We start from the raw sequence: 20,788 nt of genomic DNA, 5'->3' as shown, positions 1-20,788 counted from the left end.
CCAGATCCCTGAAGAGAGTTTGAGGTGCATCTTCTTTCAAACCTTCTGCCCCATTTCTCCCAAGTATTAGGTCTATACCCCTGTTCATTTAAAGACAATACAGAATCTCAGTGCTTTAGTTTAAGTAAGAAATCAAATACTGAATTTGTCTTTATTCCAGGCATCTAAGAGGGAAATGTCATTGATTTAAATTTTTTGGCTTAACAAAGAAAACTTACGAATGTTTATACCTGCAAAAATAAAGGTGTCAGTGTACCAGGGCACAAAACACGATTATGTGAGATGACCAATCAGAATGCAGAGGTTTTAGAGGCTAAAGGTGACCCACAAGGAGGTCTCCTCCCCACTGCAGGGAGGGGAATCCTGGAGAAAACCAAATCTTGCCATGCCCTTCCTCTCTCCGAGCCCTTCTGTGGCTCCCTGTTGCCTACAGGATGACGCCCTTCCCATGGCTTACAGCCCCTCGCTCTCGCCTTTCTCAGCCTACGTGGCCTTCGGCTCATCCCTGTCTCAGGGCCTTTGCACATGCTATGACTTCTGCCTGGAGTCCTACTCCCTGGTATCTCACTTCATTCACGTCTCTGCTCAGATGTGCTCTCCCACAGAGGCCCTGTCTATCCAAATCAGCAGCCCCCATTTCTCTCTGTCTCCTCACTTACTTTATCTTTCTTCCACCACGGCCCAATGGTATCACATGTCACTGAGTTTTACTGTCTGTCTCTGGGAGGAGATTGTGGGCTCCAGGAGAATGGGGGTGTTGCTCACTGCAGCATTCCAGGACCTCAAACAGTGCCTGGCTATGGTGGGCGCTCAGTATGGACTGGTTAACTGAGAGGATGAGTGAATGCATGTAGGCATGACCACATGAGAGCATCCGATCGGCATGAAATGTTTCCAGCCACCCTGGAGAGGGGAGCTGGGCAGGAGTTGTATCTCTGGGAAAGGCAGGAGCAGTGTCTACCTTGGACAAGAAGAAGAACGGGTTCCCAGATGGGGGTAAGGGGCTGGGACAGACCTAGGAAGTGGGATATGGGACTTTCCCACATAGGAGGGGCCAGCAGGAAGGGCACTCCTGTGAGCCTCTGGGGACATGTGATCTCTGCTTCCCTGTTTTAAGCCTGGAGCCTTGAGACAAGTAGGCAGGGCAGCCACTCAGCCGGTGCCCATGGGGACAGCTGGTCAGGTTGTCAAATGTTTAAAAGTCCTTCCAGACTGGCTGTAGATGGCTGCCAACCCACCACCCCATCCTCTTCCCTGACCCCCAGGCCCATCCATGGCCCAGGTCCTAAGTGGTCAGCAGGGACCCTCATTTCCATCCTGCTGCAGCACCAGGGCCACTGTAGGATCTGATTGTCCAGTGAGGTGGGCAAACTACTGGGACAGCCAGCAACAGACATGGAACTTGGAAGAGCTTGTCCTGCTGCATGGGGACCTCCCTGTGTCAGGAAGCCCTGGCTATGGGGGACAGCAGGGAAGGGATGCTGCTTGGGGAGCCGCTCGCTGCCCACTCTGGGATCTCTGGTAAAGGCAGCAAGCTGTTTCCTTCAGGGGTCAGGTAAGCAACTTCCTGTGTGGAGCAGCTGGTCTAAAATAAGAGGAGGTGGGTGGCAGGCAGCAAACGGGACTCAGGCTGCATCCGTGGTGGCGAGGTTTGATTTTGCTACAACCCGCGTGGCAGACAAACGGAACATACCTATGAGTGGTGCTCGACCGTGTGTGCCCAGTGCACCATGAACAGAGGCCCCAGAGCCAGTTAGAACCACAGGTGGTGCCCAGCCTAGTCCAGGACGTGGTCCAGCAGCTTCGAGGATGCCCGGACACCTCACAGTCCTGGCATTTGGCATCACCAGCAGGAGGCAGCAGAGAGCAGCACATTGAGTACAGCTCTGGGTTCAAATCCCTCCTCCACCACTTTTTCCAGCTCTGAGGCCATCCATGCCTCAGTTTTCTTGGCTATAAAATGGGAATATTAGTGGTACCAACCTGATATTTTTATTGTGGGGTTAGATAAGGTAACACACGGGAAAGGCTCAGCACAGAATCTGGCTTAGAGTAAATGCTCAATAAACACTGTTCCAAGAGCTGGTTCTTCCTTCTTTGGAGGATCCGTCTGGGCCTGGGCCTGACCTGTATTTAGTTATAAGTTTGATGAATGAATAAATGACCTACCGCATGAACCCAGAGTGGAAATGGAGTCGTCTGTTGTTTGGACCCCACGGGTGGGAGCAGCCCAGTGACGGTGGTTGTTTTTGTCTCCGCAGTATTCGAAGAGCCCGAGGACCCCAGTAACCGCTCCTTCTTCTCGGAAATTATTTCCTCCGTGTCGGACGTGAAGTTCAGCCACAGCGGCCGGTACATGCTCACCCGCGATTACCTCACAGTCAAGGTCTGGGACCTGAACATGGAGGCGCGGCCCATAGAGACCTACCAGGTGGGCACTGATGCCTGGAAAACCTCGCAGCCCCTCTGCGGGTGGGAGACCCGCTGCCGCCTTCCCTGTGCTGAGAACTCACACTGAGGGGCTTTCCCAGCTATAGGGTGGCTTTCATAAGCCCATTTTGCAGGTGAAGACACTGAGGCTTGAGAAATCAGACAGCTCATCCCACCTAGCTCAGCCAAGGACAGGAGAACTTGCTCAGCCCCGCCTCACGGGAAGCTGTGTGTCATCTGCTTGCTGGCTCCTGCCCTGAGGCAGGGCTGTGACTAGGTCTGCAGTCCCAGGTCCAGGGGACAAAGGTGAGCATCAGGCTGGGCTCAGTTTGAGGGAGCAGACAATGGCTTCCCTCCCCTGGAGCCGGCGTCTGCAGTCCTACCATTAACGCAGGCTAAGCATTGCCCCCTCCCAGGGAGCATCCTTAGCTAGTGATACAGTGGTGAAGTGGGAGCGTGGTACATTTCTAAATCCTCAGTGCAGGCTTTGTCAGCCAGGCATACAGGATGAAGCATGGGACACCTTCCTGGAAAGTCGTTTATTATTTTTCTGTTATGATTCATCCATATATATTAGGGAATAGAAAACAAAATTCATGTGATGTTAAAATTTGGCGGAAATATTGGACTGTTTTAAAGCTGCGCCAGTTATGTCTTTAGCTGGGGCAGTCTGGGAGGCTTCTTGAAGGAGGTGACATTTGTGCTGGACCTCGTAGGATGAGTAAGATTTGGTTGTGCAGATGTGAGTGGGAAAACAGTACCCACCCCCTAGAAAACCCAGCCAAACCCTCATAGTGTCACCAAGTATTGGGTGCACACAGAGTGCCACATATATTTTTCTCCTCTATTCCTCACTGGCCCTGTGAATGGGGTGATATCAGCCCCACTTGACAGGAAGGGAACCTGGGATACTGAGAGCTTAGGATATGGGGAGCTGCCTTGCAGTTGGGCAGTGACAGCTTCGGGGCCCAAATGGGAGCTGCACAGCTCCCTTCCCTGTCTTCCTTCCCTGCCAAGGACTGGGGGAGGGCTGTGTCCTGGGAGGCAGAGGGCCCCCACTGGGAGGGGGCACAGAGCTGAGAGGGGAAGACGGGGTACTCAGAGCCTGACCTGGGACACGTGTGCTTCTGGCATCTCCACACCCACAGGGACGTCCGGGGCGGCTCCGGTGCCCTTGCCCCGTCCCCCAGCTTCCTTGGGATGACGGATTCGTGAAAGGACCCCTGTGTTAGCCACTTGTGTTTACTGCAGGCCTCCAGCTCCCACTGCACTTCCCAGGAAGGGGTCAGCCCCTCCTCTACCCTTGGGAATGGGAGGGGTCAGAGACTGGGGCGGGAATGACTTAACCCCTGCTCAGGCCTGTGGGACTGACTGTTCTGGCACCTTCCCAGAGCATGCCCTTCCCAGAGCCTGCCCAGGGACATGACTGTGTCCAGCCCTCTGAGGCCCCTCAGCCTTTCGTGTCCCTGGTGTCAGCAAAAGCCCCCAGACCCTGAAGCTAGGGACAGTGTTCAATGTGAGCATTTTGTGGGGAGAGGGTCCAGAGCCTTCAGATTCCCAAAGCACATGAGGACCCAATAAAGTGGGAGAATCACTGCTCTGGAGGACCAGGTCCAAAGCTGGGTGCTTGGCTTCTGGCCCAGCTGACCTATTGATTCTAAAATAGTAATCTTTATGTAAAACCAACATAACTAACATCTTTTAGCTGTTAGGTGCTAGAAATTGTGTAAAGCAGAATTGTGTTTGGCTGGCTTGCAGTACTGAATAGATAGGGGCTTTTCTCCCTTCACAGGACGCCTGGAGTATCTAGGCCACTAAGTAGTGGCTTTGTGACCTGCCCAGTGTCCCAGTAGCCACTTCTGTGATTTAGTTCACTATCGTTTGAGTGTTGGTTTTCTGCCTTCATGTTTGATACCTCATGGTGGCAAAACGGCTGCCACAACTCCAGGAACTATGTTGACCTCCATTCAGGAAAGGAGGAAGTGTGAAAGGCTGTGCTGCTTGGATCTGTGCTATGTTTTATTATGAACACAAAAATTTTCCCAGAACACTCCTGAGAAGACCTCTTACAACTCATTGGTTAGAACAGGCCCATGACCAGGCTGGAAAAATTAGTAGGCTTACGGCCTCTGTGGTTGAAGAAGACAGGGAGAAAAGGGTAGGGATGGGTGTTGAGTGAGCCTTAGCATATGCTTCATTGACCTAAGACCTTGGCACACTTTTCCTCTTCTAAGCCTCCCAGCTGTCCTGGGCGGTGGGGACAGTGTTCTCTCTATCCCATTTTATTTGGAGAAAATTGAGTTAAATGGCATATCTGTGGTGGTAGAGTAGCAAGCAGCCGACCTTAGATTGGTCTTTCTTACTCCATAGTCAACACCCTTCCTCACCCTGCCACCAGAGGGCAGGAGGCACTCAGTACGCGGGAGAGAACAGCACGTGTGTTTGGACGAGTGCATCAGTGAGGCTGCGTTGAGTGCAAGGAGCACACACAAACGTGCCAACCTGGAGGGGTGAACACGAGCATCTTAATCTGTGTCCAGAAATGACCTCAGGCACCATTGATCCCTATTCATCTTAGTCGTACACATACTGGGCTGGTGCTTTGTGCCCCACTAGACCCTGGGCTCAGAAGAAGGGAGGAGCCGTGGCCTCACCCTCAAGGGTCCCAGATGACAGGAACACAGTGAACCTGAGCCTGCTGTGGCCATGGGCTAGGAGACCTCTAGCCACAGACACACACCACGTGAGAGCCGCTGAGGGCTTTTGAGGAAGCAGAGTGGAGAAAGGGGAACAGCAGGGGGAGGGCCCTGCTATTTCTTCAGACAGGTGGCCCACCTGGGGAGCCCAGCCCCACCATCTCCATATAACCCCACTCATTTATTTTTAAAAAATGTATTGAGGCCCTGTGATGTGCCAGGCCCTGTGCACCCCACTGGGAAATTGTTAGGCAACAAGACAAGTAAGTCCTGCCTAGAGGGGCATCCGTTTCAGCAGGGAAGATGACCGGAAACCTAGCAAATAGGTGAAATAATCACAAGCTTCCAAAAGAGTGACAAACCAGGGGCTGAGGCAGAGAAAATAGGCATGCTGAAGCCTAGGGGAAATACGGGCATGAGCCCTCTACAGGGAGGGTGTTCCCAGAGGAGGGAAGAGCAAGTGCAAAGGTCCTGAGGCAGAAACATGGTTAGTGCGCTCAAGAAATGGTGAGGAGAGACTTCCCTGGAGGTCCAGTGGTTAAGACTGCGCTTCCAATGCAGGGGGCACTGGTTCAATCCCTGGTCAGGGAACTAAGATCCCACATGCCGCATGGCATGGCCAAAACAAAGAAATGGTGAGGAGCCAGCTGGAGCAGAGTGAACATATGGGAGAGAAGAAGAGCCTGAGGTCAGAGAGGTGACCGGGGGGACTTGAGTGCACCGGAGGGTTTTGAGCAGAGGCATGACGTGATTCAGCTTGGTTTCAAAGGGATCCCTCTGCTGCCTGTAAGATAAACCAGGGCTGGGGATTGGGGTGTAGGCAGACACAGGGAGAGCAGCCAGAAGTCGTCTGCAATAAGCTGGGTGGTGGTGCTTGGAGCAGGGTGGCAACGTAGGACAGATATGGTGAGAAGGGACTGGGCTCCGGATTGCTTTGGATCCTGGACAGGCTGAGTGTGGGTATGAGAGACAAGAAGTGTGTGGAAACACGCTGTCACCTGTGGCCTTTGTACCTTTGTCCAGAAAGGATGGGGGACGGTAGAGGGATCAGGGTTCACCAGCCTTGAGGGGTCTGGACGGTCCAGTGTGGGCTTTGGGGAGAGAGGTCCTGGCTGGAGAGAAACATCTGGGTGATGTCAGTGTATGGACAGAATTTAAAACAGTAGTGCAGGGAATTCCCCGATGGTCCAGTGGCTAGGACTCAGCACTTTCACTGCCAAGGGCCCGAGTTCAATCCCTCATTGGGGAACTAAGATCCCATAAGCTGTGAGGCAGGGCCCCAAAATAAAAATAAAGCAGGAGTGCAGGTTGAGTGGGAAGAGAAGGGCGGTGGAGCAAGCTTCGCGAGCAGGGCAGGCAGGGAGCCCTCTCTGGGGTGGGGCATGCCATCCGAGGCCTGAGGAAGTCCTGTGTTAAGAACCTTCCAGCCTGCGGGGTCAATATAAACACACGCTAAGTCAGGGCAGGAGCCTCAGGTGCACTGGATGCTCTGAGGAGTCAGAGAGAGAAGTTCAGCCTGGGGGAATCCAGGGAGGCTGCCAGAGGAGGAGACCTACTCTAAAGCTGGGTTTTTAAAGATGAATAAGAGGTTCCCCGATGGAAAAGGACAAAACCCCCCTTTTTCTTCCCCACCCCTCCCTGCACTTGACCCTTGGTTTGTGGCCAATGTCACTGCCCAGCAGGAGTTGGACACTTCTTTCTCTCCATCCCTCCATAGTTAATCGGGGTCGCAAACACCTCCCTGGTGCTTTGCCCCATGGTCGTTGCCCTGAACCCTCATGCGCTTCTCCGGCAGGGGGAATCTCATGACCCTCTTTTCAGACGGGGAAACCTGAGGCTCATAGCAGCTAAGTGACTCCCCTGGGTCACAAAGGGGCAGAGCCAGGAGTTCAGGCTTCATGTTACCCATTTACCTGCCCCTTCCGCCACCCAGAGGGCAGGGCCATGTCCCTGAAGAGAGCTGGCACCCAGGAGGCCCCGTGGTTATAGAGCTTGTGGGATGGGGCTACAGTCAGATGGACGCAGGTCATGGGGCATCAGCATCTCTCCTGTGGTGTCTGGTAACCCTGGGAGAGGATCCTGGCCTTCCACTTGTACGCTGTGTGACTTTGGGCCAGTTACTTAACCTCTGAGCTTCAGTGCCTCATCTATATAAAACAGGACAGGTGGCGTCTGCCGAGATCACGCTTGAGAGGCCTGTGTGAATTCTCCTTCCCCTTTTCTCCATGATGGTCACCAATGTGCTCACGGTGACCACCTGTCCTCAGAGGACATGACCCTATACCAAATAGTCACTTACATTTGATCCTGGAACAGCCCATGAGGTGAGTGCTCTTATCACTTTAAGGATGAATAAACCAAGGCTCAGAGAGGGTGAGGTCACTGTCCAGGGTCACACAGCCAGGGAGGAGCAAAGCCAGGATTTGGTCCCCTCTCTGGCCACAGCTCAGGGGTCAGCCGTGTGCCAGACTATGGACCCTTCCTGATGAGCAGGGCTGAGTTGGGAGTGCCATCCAGACCCCGGAGGACACAGCCCTGCTCAGTGAGACCCTCCTCCTGGACGGGGGCCAGGACTGTCGGGGTGCCCCCCTCGACTCACCCCGTCCCCTTCTCTCACCAGGTCCACGATTACCTTCGGAGCAAGCTCTGTTCCCTGTATGAGAACGACTGCATTTTTGACAAGTTCGAATGCGCCTGGAATGGGAGCGACAGGTAACCTCAGACCTTGGACCCCACCCACCTAACTAGGGACCTTCCACTCTGCAGGGCCGGCTGGTGACCTGGGCGGGATGTGTCAGGGGGACTAACTGTTATCAAGCCTGAGGAATCAAGGTGTTCCAAGGAGGCCCAGTCTTTCTTGTAGCAGCTTTGAGCTCTCAGCTCTCAGATTCAAGGGCAGAAAGGAAACTTCATGTTCTGAAACTATACCTAACATCTCCTGAGTGGTAGTGGAAACATCTTTAGTCAATTCCGGGTCCCTCACCGTGCAGCCCCTTCCCCACGTTGTCAGGACTGAGGGCTGTTCAGGTGCCAGAGCCCCGAGGCGGGGAGGGCTTTAGCCACTGGTCTACACCCACCTCCACCCTCCTCCGGCCATCGTGGTTGTAGCTTCAGGCCCATTGGGCTCCGGGGAGCATGGCAGAGCTGCTGCACCTTTTGTGGCTGGGGGCTTCCACAGGTGCAGCCGCCTCTCACAGCCCCACCCACCTGGGAAATGGCTCTGAACCTGACCTGAGTTCCTGCTTCCCCATCACCTGGCTCAGCCCAGGGCGAGTGTGGACAGGGAAGGCCCAGGGCAGGGACCCAGGTGACCAGAACTTGCAGGGCTGAAAAGCACTCTGGCCAGGATATCGGCCTGTTGCCCGTCACACTTCACAAGCGGAGCGGGTTTGGCGAGGGAGAAGGCACGGAGTGAGAGCCGGCAGCCTTCAACTCAGGTGCCATCCCGGGGCGCGTCCATCCACGTGGACCCCGTCAGTCCTGCGTGTCCAGCCAGGAGCAGGCTGGGCTGTCCCCGAGTTCTGAGTGTGTCTGGCACTGCCGTGGTCATGTGAGAGCTTCTGTGCTACCACCCTGTGTGGCTGTGAGCACAGACCCACCGGGACCACCAGGGAAGATGGGTGGGGACGCAAGGGGGGTCGAGCTGCTGTGTCCAGGAGTGGAGGATCCCCTAGAGCTTCTGCCAGCATCTTGGGGCTCAGGAGTCTCCAAGTGGACAGTGCTCTCAGAGGGACCAGTATGGTGGGCACAGGGGGTCCGCTGAAGGACACTTAGAAAACCAGGTGGAGGCCCTGGCCTGAGACTGGGCTGATGCAGCGGGGTCAGAGGGGACCCGCGGCACTCCCTCCAGGGGCCTGCCCACAGGCTGACACACTGGGGGTTCCCCAGGGATTACCGGCAGTAGGTCTGGGGCTGGGGAGTCTATTAGAATCTCAGAAGACAGCAAAAAGGGGATTCCAGTACTACTGCGTGTGTGTGTCTGTCTGCCTGTCTGTCTTTCTGTGTTGGGCTCCCAGTGGTTGTGACCACTGCCCGCCTTTCCTTCACATCACCACCAGGGGGCGTCCATGAACGGGCATGCTGGGCTTCCAGAGACAGGAGCCGCCTTCTCTTCCTGGCTTTTGGGTGCCCAGCCTGGAGCTGCTGTCCTGCCTCTCACTGCCATACACTTTACATGCCAGCCACCCCAGCCCTGGTAGTCCCTGCACCTTCCTCCACAACCCGCTCTACTCCCACCCCGTGGAACCCTGACCACACTGCACCTGGCTCACTCCTGCTGTCACCTCACTTTACTGACTCAACTCAAGGCCACCTCCTCCAGGAAGCCCTCAGGGTCCTCTGCATCTTGACACCCCCAGCCTCCTGGGTTTTCCTTCTGTGTCTTTGCATTTATTACATGTTTTCATCTTGCCTCTGTTTGCCTTCCCCACTGGTTGAGGTGTCGCTGGGAGTGGGACTGTAGCTCAGCCCATCCTGAGCCCCTCACTTGGGGCCTCAGGAGTGTCCAGTCAGTGGTTGTTGACCTTCTGGAAGGCATAGGGGTATGCCACCTCCTTCCACTTCAACACAAGCATCCCATGAGCCCAGCAAGCCCCATAGAGGAGGATCCCAAGGTAAATAAAGCCTGGTCCCAGCCTTCCAGGAGCTCAGAGGCAAAGGGGAGAAGCAAGTGCTGCCCTCCAGGGCCCCCACCCTTGAAAACCAAAGCAAACCTGAATCCCTCAGCTCAGCGTTTTCTGTCCTTCTCATGTTAACGGGAAGCTTCCAGCATGCCAGTTGTATAGGTAGCAGCACAGAGCAGGTGGACATCTGATAACCCTCACAGCGCCCGTTACCCAACTCTAGCAAGACTTAGATGGGCAGCCTGGGGGCGAGGAAGGGGCAGAGGTTTGGGGGTCAGACACCCTCGATTTCCAGACCGTGCTCCACCACTCTCCAACTGCATGCTTGAATAAGCCACCTGACTTCTCTGAGTCTGGTCACCTGGAAAGTAGTTCTAATAAATCAGGACTTTCAAGGGCTGCTTTGAGGATAAGACGCTGTATGTGAAACTCCTGGCAAGGCCATGGCTCCATATTGGCAGCAGATGGTCCGATGATTTGCACACACCGGTCTGTTGTTTGTCTTGTCTGAAAGAACCCTGCGGAGCCACCAAGACCCACCTCAAATGCCACCTCTTCTAGGAAGTTCCCCTTGATCTGTTCTGCCTGGGAAGAAGGTATCTGTGTCAACCAAGTATCTTCCAGTTGCAGGAATCAGATAAGCCTAAGCTTGTTCTGAGAAGTTCCAGCAAGGCTACCCCAGGGCTCATGCTGTACCTTTGGGGCCATCTCCTCTCTGTCCACTCCCATCTCTGAGCCTCCCTGCTTCTTCTTAAACACTAGCCTCATCCTCTCCTACTACAGATGGCTCCCCCTTGCTATTCGGGATGGTGACCCCAAATACTCCCCCTTCCATTGTCCTCCCAGCCCACAATCACCCTTCTAGGTATATGGAAAATTCTCATGGAAGGATCTGATTGGCTTTGTTTGGGTCACATGCTCACTTTTGAGCCAATCAGCATGGACATGATTTATTGCATGCCACAGTTGGCCAGCAGGGGGCAGTAGAGCACCATGATTGTCACACTCTCCAGAACCACAGGGATGGGGCAGGAGCCTTTCCCCAGTGGAAAGAAGAGAGCCTGGGGACAAGGGCAGCCAGGACCTGTTAAAAGAACCTTCTAGAATGTTAGAGAACACCTAAGAATGGGAGCAATGGGCCATTCTGTCCCAGTGTGGTTTGCAGGGTGCTGAGACCTGGTGTTCCCAGGTGAGAGAGACCCCTCCCTGCAGGTGTGGTGGGGCTCCCTCCCCTCCCCCAGAGGTGTCAGCTGGATCCCGCAGCCAAATGGAAGGAGGATTAGCAGCTGTGTGGGTTACAAATAACTTGAATGATCTCACTCTCCCTTCCCCTGATGGCTCAGAAGAAGGATGGGTGTTGTGTGAAAGCACCCACCGGGTTCTGTGAACTGTTCCCTAGAGAAATGGGTCGCGGGAGGGCTGCCTTCTCTCTTCTCTCGCCCCTGCCAGCAGGGAGGGAGGGGGCGAGGCCCCCCTGGTCGGGCCCCTTGGCACGCAGATTCCTACTCTCTCCTTCTGCTTCCCTAGTCTTGGGCTCCCAGTCAGACAGGTGGGTGGGGCTTCAGGCCCCACGGATGGTTAGAATTCAGAAATACCTGTTGGCATTTAATACATAACAGGAGGTGGGATTTACTGAGTTCAGCACTGTTCTGTTTTACCTTGTTATCCAGTCCATTCTCACCAGGGGCTGGGGTCCCTCACCCCATTTTATAGATGGGAAAACTGCACGGGGAGCTAGGAAGCATGTCAGGGGCAGAGCTGGGATCTGGACCCAGGTGGCTGACCCGACCCAAGCACTGTCCACACTGCATGTGCTTGTGGAGTGTGCCTTTGCCTTTGCGTTTTAGGCCCAAGTAAAGCAGGTGGAGAGAGAAAGGCTTCCTTCCCTGTCTTCCCCAGGTCACCCGGCATCAGGGCCTCCTGCCCGGCTCCTGACCCCAGTCTGAGCTGGTGAGCTCCACCCTTTCTGCTCCACAGCAGCTGCTCTGGGCCCAGGGAAGGGAGGCCTTGGCCCTTGGGACTCTCTGACTCCCCCATCCAACGTGCTGCCCCTACCCCCAGGCTGCGGGGCTGGTATGGGTTTTAAGAGCTTCTAGGTGGGTCTGTGCCCCTGCAGGCCACCCTCCTCCTTTGCAGGCTCTGGGAGGACCACCTCATAGGGTGGGGGTGAGGGACACCGCAAGGAGAGGGGAGATGAGGGAGGGGTGGAAGAAGGAGAGAATCCACCTTCTCTTGCTGCTGGCTTAGCAGTGTCATCCCAGTGTCACCCAGTGTCCCAGGGCCAGGCAGAGCGGGCGATCAGGAAGGACCAAAAGCAGGAGTCCCCTCATCATGAAGCCCGGCCCTCCTGCCTCCATCGGCACTGACCTCCTATGCCTGGGCCCCAGTGCCGGGGGCCCACCCCGCGACCCGGCCTGATGCAGAGCCTGACACCAGCGCACGCCAGCTGTGGGAGGGACAGGGGGCGTCTGGCGGGGTCCCAGGCAGGCCCCCCTCTTGTCTGTGGAACCAGACAGGCCTGGTGGGCTTGCTGCCCCGAGTCGGGAGGTCAGAGTTCATCCCCACTGGTCACCCCCGACCCCCGAGGCCTGAGGAGTCCCTCCGCAGGGCGTGCACACGCATACACACGCACAGACGCACGCTGGCAGCTAGCGCAGTGCACCCTCCCGCTCCCTGCCTCGGGTCCTCCTCGCTCACCTTGCAGAAGGGGCTCCGGGCCTCTGTCCGGCCCTGCATGCCTGTGCCCGCAGCCCCACTGCCTCTCCTGAACACGAAGACTCGGGCGCGGCTTCCCTGCACCCGCAGCGGCCCCTGGTCGCTGCCCCCTGCTCGCCTGCCCTCCTCTCGCCCCTCCAGCCCTGCTGCGTCTGAGAGGCAGGAAGAAGGGCAGTGGAGAGCGCGGATCCAGGGAGCGGTTCCCCGGCATCACCTCCCGGGCTGTGTGGGAAGGCCAAGGTCAATATGACGGGCCTTGTCCCTGCAGCACCCCCTGCTCCCCCCCGCCCATCCCCTGGCCTTGGGACACTTGGGCGCTGGCTGGCAGGATGGCCCCTCTGACCCCACCCCCAGCCCCTCGGAGGCCCAACCTCACCCTGCCCTCCTCCCTGTCTTCTGGCCCAAACAAGGCCGACCCTTGGCTGGCTGAGCCGCTGCACTCCGGTGATGACCCGGGCAAGGGTCACACTCCTGGACCCCGAGGAGAAGCCGCTGGCACACACAGCAGCCCCAGGGCAGCCCCGAGAGACCTGGGCTTGCGCTCCAGTGACGCATGGGCGGTGGCACTGTCGTGAAGTCTCACGGGCCATAACTTAGGCGACATCAGAGCCAACCCAGCCTTCCCTGGTGTGAGCTGACCTCTGAGGAGAGAAGGGGGGCTTCTTTGGGAAGGAGGGAGCAGAGGGCACTGTCCCCCACCCCCCTATCCCACGCCAGCAGCGCTGGGGGGCGCCTCACGCCCACCCAGCACCTCCGCAGCATGTCATTTCCTCTGCAGCACTCGGATCTGTTCACAGCAGTTAAGGTTTCAGAACAGAAGAGACTATAGCCAGAAAGCGCGTTAGAGTTCTCCACCACCCGCCCTTCACGTCCGGGGATTACACAAACCTCTTAAAAGGCAGAACCCTTTGATTGCCACGTGCCACCCCTCCCCAGATAGCGTCCGAGAAGCCCCCTCCACTCACCCCTGGCCTGTCCCCTGTCCCTGTGCAGGGGGGTGGCCACGCAGCTTGTTTCATGCCTTCCTAAGTCTTCCGAGGGTGGCTGTGACTGTGTGTGACCCTGCCCCGGCATTCAGTGATCCATTCACTCGTTCATTCATTCATTCGTCAGATACTTAGTGAGCCCCTACTGGGGGCAGGTACCTTCTGAACCTGCAGGTCTGGCAGTGAATGAGAGAAGCTTCTGGCCCTTCAGTGCATTTGGTTTACAAAGCATTTACTGAGTTTTCGTCGTCCCCGGGGCATGAGGGCTGGGCGGCTCTGCTTGGTCTGTTCCTGTCCGCTGCTGCCAGGGGTTGTCTTTCTTTCAAGGACCACTTCCCACATAGGTGGCCAAGCCAGGCCCTGGGGACTCAGACAAGACACACCTGCGCCGGGAGCCCCCCCACCCCCACCGCCCCGCCTCTGCCGGAGAGGTAGAGACACAGGCGGGCGCTGCTGGCCCACGGGCGATTAGCGCTGCGAGGTGAGCCGGGAGGGCTCCCCACTTGCCCCTCCAGCTCCCATCTCCACCCTCCTCCACAGAGACTATACCTGGAGGCCGACCCCATGGGCTGCATCCACAGGCCTCCGTGCCCACTGGCTTCTGGCCGGGTTTAACCACTGAGGACCCTAGAAGGAGACTGAGGGTGGAGAGAGAGGCCAGAGCGTTTATTCCCCCTTGTTTCCTGTCATCTTGGCTGACTGTGTCCCTTTGGGCACAGCTCCCTGCAGAGGACAGCCCCCTTCACACAGACCTCTCTGGCTCTGTCTCTTTCTCTCTCTCTCTCTCCTGTGACTCCTCCCTCCCCTTCCCTCTCAGGCCTCCGGGTAATTTCAAAATCTCCAAATGTACCAGTCCCAGGGCACAGCACTTCCCCTGTGTTCCCTTAGAACCTTCCAGAACATTTGCGAACAGTCTTTCTATGGAGCGCCTCTCCTACCACCCAGTTGGTACGTGCCCTCTGCCCCCTGCTGGGGCCCGGGTGGGCCTCACCCCCTTCCGCCTGGACGCCCCTGGAACATCTGCGGAAGTGCCACTTTATAGAAGGGGTTTTCCATCCTCATTGCCCCCAAATACCTACCCATCCATCTCTGAACACAAGGTCAGAGAGAGCGGTTTGGGTGTCGAGGGGAGGTGGCACCAAGCACTAACCTGCAGGTTGTGGCTCTGGTGGGAGGCTGGCCTCACGGGCACACGGCCATCTCCAGGAACCGCACAGCCCGGGCAGGCAGCTGCTTGTGGGCCGGAACCTAAACGGGGTTCCTGGCCCAGACTTGCCAGGCCCCAAGCCAAGTGAAAGGTCCTTTCTGTGAAGGATCAGAGGCCGGAGGGGCAGACTTATCAGTTAGGAAGGAAACAAAGTGCTGTATCAATCACATTGGGAGACGGATGCCACTCTACCCTCTTCCCTCTGCTGGGGAGACCCCTCTCCTTGAGCAGTTTCAGGAACCAGGCAGCAGAGGGGCCTCCCCAACCCACACCCAGGCCATCAGCATCTAGAAAGGACCGACATTAAGACATGGTCCACAGGCGAGGTGACGGGTGACTTGTGATGACAACTTGTCCATTCTCATGTGGGCCCCGGGGAGGTGGGCTACAGGGGAGGTGAAGATGCTACAGGCTGGGGCCTCAGGTACCACACTCTCCTGGTGTCAGCTCAGGTTCTCCCACAAGAAGGAAATATGTTACCAGGACATATGTCACTTTCAGCCTGTGGCTCAGCGTCATTCGGGGAGCCTGAACATCTGACCCTACACAGCCCAGTGCACGGGATTACTCCTGTGACTTGAGTGATACTGAAGACATGGCTTATGTGCATAACCCTTGTAAACCGAGGGGTCCTCGTGGCTCATCTTGGAGCAATGACACCGTCAGGAAGCACAGTTCATCTCCTAAAGGGAGGAGGGATTCCAGTCTGTCCGCATCTCTCCTGAAGAACATTGAAGGGGACCACTTCCTTACCCTCAGTATCGTTTTCTGGAATTCACTCCCACCTCCCCAGTTACTTTGTATGGCCTGCCCCCAGCTGCTCCAAAACCCAACCCCTTTCTCCAGGCCCAGGCCCATGTAGGTGGTATTCTTTTCTCTCCCATCTCTTACTGTGTAGATTAACGTCCTTCCTCTGGTCCAACAGGAATCCCTTCTCCTTAGGAGAGGTAGGGAGAAGAGGTGGGGAGTGGCTAGACAAATATAGAATGCTCGTTAGGAGAACAGGGGAGGTCTGTGAACACCTGCACATTGATGGTGTGCAGACAGTGATCATTTAGTCACTCAACTATTCAGACAACAGGAGGGTCCTGGGTCCCCACCAGGAGGCCACATCTGGCTGATTCAGGGGCCTGCCTTTTGTCAGCGCAGAGTTTGTAGCCCAGTGTCTCCTGTGTTTCACTTTGCTCGTCTTCTTCTGTTGTTAGTCTTACTGAAAGTCTAGGGCTCTCTCTTTTGGACTAAAGGGCAAACAAAGTACAAGGGAATGTTTTTATAATGTTTGGGGCAGAGCATTAAACGGGTCTCAGTTCCTGGCCCTAAGTCTGTGTGCTGAGGCAGCCGAGATGTGAGGGAGGACAAGAGACCCTAAGAGAAGGTGGGAAGAGGCAGGCGTGTCCCCCGTCTGCTTCCCGGGCGATGGCCCTGCAGCCCCGGGAGGAGGGGCGGGCTTCTCTCTTCTGTTGCCCTGCCTGACGCCGCTCCGTCTCCCGCCAGCGTCATCATGACCGGGGCCTACAACAACTTCTTTCGCATGTTTGACCGGAACACCAAGCGGGATGTGACCCTGGAGGCGTCGCGGGAGAGCAGCAAGCCCCGGGCGGTGCTCAAGCCGCGGCGCGTGTGCGTGGGCGGCAAGCGGAGGCGGGACGACATCAGCGTGGACAGCTTGGACTTCACCAAAAAGATCCTGCACACGGCCTGGCACCCGGCCGAGAACATCATCGCCATCGCGGCCACCAACAACCTGTACATCTTCCAGGACAAGGTGAACTCCGACATGCACTAGGCGCCACACGGCCATGCGCGGAGTGGCCACCAGGGGGCGCCGGGCCGTCCGTCCAGCATCCCGGGGCCGGACCGCCTTTGCTGGTGATTGTTTGAAAACAGGAAAAAGGATTCACAGTAAACCGACGTGATTGTCGGCCTTGAAGTTCAGTTCTTTCATCCCGTACTTTAACCGCGTGCAGTCGTTCCCACCTTATTAGGATTTTTACCTCTGCGCGTTAATTTTTCACTCCAGAGGTTCCTTTCTGGGGACGAGGGAGCCCCGGAGCCATTTCTCTCGCGCGCCTCACTGGCCCCAGATCAGGGCTCTGGGGACGGAGAACGAAGCTCAAACAAGCCAGCCAGGGATTCTTTTGATGATAAATGGAGCAATTGCCACTGTTTCAGAGCCGAGGGTCTCACTGTTTTGCTTTTTGGATCGTGAATTCATGCTGAGAATTTGCAAGCTCTTTTAGGTTATTTTAATGTCTTTGAATATCCCAGGTCTGTTACAGTTTCTTGAGAGGAAGGGGAATGGAATCCCATGTGTGTGCCTGTTTTCTTCACCATTTAAACAACCCTTCGTGAGCATCTGCCCCGTGCTGGGCGTGGTGCCAGCCCCCCAGGCCCATGCGTCTGTCCCTGCAGCCGCCCTGTGGCTCTCCTGTCATCCTGCAACCGTCACTGACACCTCGTGGGAACTCATACTGGCTCCCTCCATGATCTTTCTGCATCTTCATCACGACCCTGTGAACTGGGTGCCTATTCATTTCCTCCATAAATGCCAACTGCGCACTGAGTGCCAGGCTCTGTGCCTGGTGCCAGGGATTAAAGGTGAATAACTTGTCATTCCCATTGTGCGTACAAGAAAACTGAGGCCCAAGGCCTGCACCAACCAAGGGGGGAGTCAGGAATCCCATCCAGGCGCTCCCACAAGGCCCTTTATAACCCACCACGTTGGTGGCTTATGTTAAAGCAGCATTCTAGCCTGGAAGCTTCTGGAAACATCTCTTCATCTTGTGAAGCAGGACAGAGCAGGTGGGACAATGACGAGGGTCCGGGGAGAATCGAGACACAGAATGCAGAAGACCCCCGGGGTGCCCCTCACCTGTTGGGTAACGAGGAACTCCGCCCTCTCTCCACCCCACATCTGTACCCCAGCTCCTTTTCCAGATGCACTGAACTGCCTCCAAAAGAAAATTGCATGTTATGACCATTTTAGGATAAATTTTCTTTTATGACCCTCAGTCCCGAAGGACACTTCCCCTCGGGCCACAGAGAATGCGGTATTTCCAGGACAGTTCCTCCCGCTGTCAGGACCAGATCGGCCCACCCACCCACCACGCCCACTTGTCTTTGCCCTTGGAACTGGCAGCAGAGCCACGTGGCTTGCATTTTGATTCAAAAAGCGGAGTTCAGAGGCCCAACCGAATCCGACATTTTTTTTTTACAAGATGTAACCTAACCCAGGAAATAGGCCCAACCCGAGATTTTTCTCAACAGATAATGGTCTACTTTTGTGTGTGTCAAAGCACAGCACGCATGTGCACTCACTTCCAGCCATACGATAATTACACAAGGAAATGGGTCCATTGATTTTTTTTTTTAATCAACATGAATGAAGAATGTTTGTCTATATATCACTGTAAAATCCAGGTGACCTGGACAGTATTATATGTACATATCTATTCTAACTAAAGTTAACAATCACAGGGATGGATTCCTCTTTTTCCCTTTGTAAAGAGGTTCAAAATGTGGTAAATTGTATAGAAATCTTGTTGAAGCCAAAATCCAGCTCTGAGGGCCTTACACAATTACTGGGGTATTTGGTGTGATCCATTTCCCTTTGTGATTCAGATGCTGAGAGGAAATTTGCATTTGCAGATAGAGGTTACTGTCAGATCATAGATTTAACATGGACCATTTCTACAAAGGGCAAATCTGTATTCAAAAGGAGGTCTTAATACAGTTCCTGGTTCCTTACTCTGTTTTAAACTTTGGATACCAAACCAGAAAGGAAAAAAAAAAAAAAGGGAAAGAAAGAAAAAGATCTCAGAAGAAAAAGCATGCCTTTGGATCCCTGGAAGATAGTGATGTCCAAAGCAAATTATGAATAAAATGTGTGTTGAGAAAAGATGCTGAGGGGGAGGGGCAAAACTAGACATGGCAGAAGGGCCAGTAACATAGTCACAAACTTTGCTTCCTTACCGTTTAAATTTTCTGCTCTTCTTGAATGTACGGGCGTTCACATAGTCATTGTGAAGTTGTTGAGTTGTTTTTGTTTTTATTTCAATACTCTCTGAGGACTGATCGCTCGGTGGCATCGGATAAGTGGTGGTAGAGTAGACAGGCCTGACCATTTTGGACTCTGTAACTCATAGGTGCATTCTTGTTTTCTTTGGTGTCTCACAAACTATCCAACTGTTGAATAAAATTATAAATATGTTAATACCAGCTTTTTCCAATAAAATAACAAATGTTACATGGAAAATGAGGCTTGGAATGCTGTTTGTTTTTAATGGGCCATGGGTCCCGTCGGGAGGCACATATGGCGGATGGGGATACACATGGGAAGCCTGGCTCACTTCCAGGCTTTCCTGCCTCCAGATTCTACGGCAGCCTTTAACCTTTCCGAGCTCTGATTTCAACACTGAGGAAATGGAGCTGATGATAGTACTGACCTCGTGGTTTGGGGTCGTGAGGGGAGGGGTGAGATTAAATTGGATAAGGCCTGCAAAGTTCAGTGCCTGGCACGTAAGCTCTCAATAAATGACAGCTGTCTTGTTTTGTTTTGTTTTGTTTTGTTTTGAAGCAAGGAAGCATAGCCCACCATGATTTTCAAACATTCTCACACTCTCCCCTCACCTTTTTTGAGCCTCACATCCAACTTGAGAATATGGCACAGATGAGGAAACTGAGGTTCAGAGAGGTGAAGGAATTGGCTCAAAATCACACAGCTAGCAGGTGCTGGAGCCACGTTTCTAGTTTGGTCCAGTTAACTCCTAATACGGTGCTCCCCCAGCAGCACCACCACACATGCTTCAGTGTCCTGGGGAACAGGATCTGGGAGGAACCAGACCACAGGGCATCTGGATTGGTTCTGGAAGCCAGAGAGTCCCAGCCCCACATGCTGCAATGGCTGAGATAAGCCAGAGACTGTGTGGGGAAGCGCTTCATGTACCCCGTGGCTTCCCTGCTCCCCTCCTGGGAGCCCAGGCCTTGCCTCCACTTTCAAGAGGGTGTTTTAACTTCGGGCCCAGCAGGAGGAAGGAAGTGGCTGTGCTGGTGGGTGTGCTGGCAGGACTTTGGCTAAGTTCTCCATCAACCACTCCACCCCAGGACACTGATAAAGGAGGGGAAACCACTTCCGGGCTGTGTGACCTTGGACAATGGGCTAACCTCTCTGAACCCCATGTGTAAATAGAGGGCGATGCCACTCCTTCTTGCTGGGATGACTAGTGAGGTAATAAAAAATACCTTGTTAAACCCATGGTAGTATCTCGTTTAGGCTTCATGTTTTGCCTTTTTGTGGGGGAAGGGGGGGAGTACTAGTGTTATACCCATTTTACACCTGGAGAAACTGAGGCTTAGGGAGAGTAAGATTTCACTTGTGCCGAAATTCATAGAACTTGTAAGTTGAGGAGTCTGAATTCAAACTCAGATGGTGGAAGTGCCGGCGCATGGCAGATGCCCAAAGGATGGTGACGATACCGTGGTCTCAGCCCTACCAAATCCAGCCCCACCCAGCACTGACTGAGCACCAGCTCTGGGACTCCACAGGTGTGATTAAGATGATGGACCTTGAGATGGGGAGCATATCCTGGATTATCCAGGGAGGAGCAGTCTGTCACATGAGTCCCAGAAGGTAGAGAACCTCTGTTGGCTGTACTCAGAGGGAGATGCAGCAGTGCAAAAAGGGTCAGAGACATGTGACATGAGGACTCCACCTGTCATCGCTGGCTCTGAAGATGGAGGAAGGGGCCACAGGCCAAGGAGTGTGGGTGGCCTCTAGGAGCTGGAAAAAGCAAGGAAATGGATTCTCCCCTAGAGCCTCTGGAAGGAGCACAGCCCTGCCGACACATCGATTTTAGCCCAGTGAGACCAGGTGGGACTTCTGACCGCCCCCCACCCCCCGCCGCAGACTGTAGGAGAATAAGTGTGTTGTTTTAAACCACTCCAGTTTGTGGTCCTTTGTCGCAGTGGTTCTGGGGAGTGGACACACTCAGGTCCCTTCATTCTGATCTCACAGCCAACACGTTCGGCAGATTCCTGCCCACTTTCACAGGTGAGGACCCCAGAGGTCCAAGTACTCGCCTCAGGTGGAGCAGCAAAGGCGGGACTGGCCTCCACGTGGCCCTTCTTGGGGGC

The 20,788-nt window shown here is 54.9% G+C and overlaps 1 protein-coding gene across 1 annotated transcript in view; it reads left to right on the top strand.

Annotated features, from left to right (window-relative positions):
• PPP2R2C (protein phosphatase 2 regulatory subunit Bgamma) overlaps positions 1–16,442 on the top strand; it is a 134,792-nt gene extending 118,350 nt beyond the window's left edge. Inside the window, exons 7-9 of the mRNA XM_065877336.1 lie at positions 2,262–2,431; positions 7,747–7,838; positions 16,151–16,442. Coding sequence (XP_065733408.1) covers positions 2,262–2,431; positions 7,747–7,838; positions 16,151–16,442 — 554 coding nt within the window. The remainder of the gene's footprint in view (positions 1–2,261; positions 2,432–7,746; positions 7,839–16,150) is intronic.
• The last annotated feature ends 4,346 nt before the right edge of the window (positions 16,443–20,788 follow it).

The sequence above is a fragment of the Phocoena phocoena genome, chromosome 5 (genome assembly GCF_963924675.1).
Source record: "Phocoena phocoena chromosome 5, mPhoPho1.1, whole genome shotgun sequence".
In the NCBI taxonomy this organism is placed as follows: Eukaryota; Metazoa; Chordata; class Mammalia; order Artiodactyla; family Phocoenidae; genus Phocoena; species Phocoena phocoena.
The sequence above is the reverse complement of the archived record's forward strand: the minus strand, read 5'-3'. Positions and strand labels throughout refer to the sequence as shown.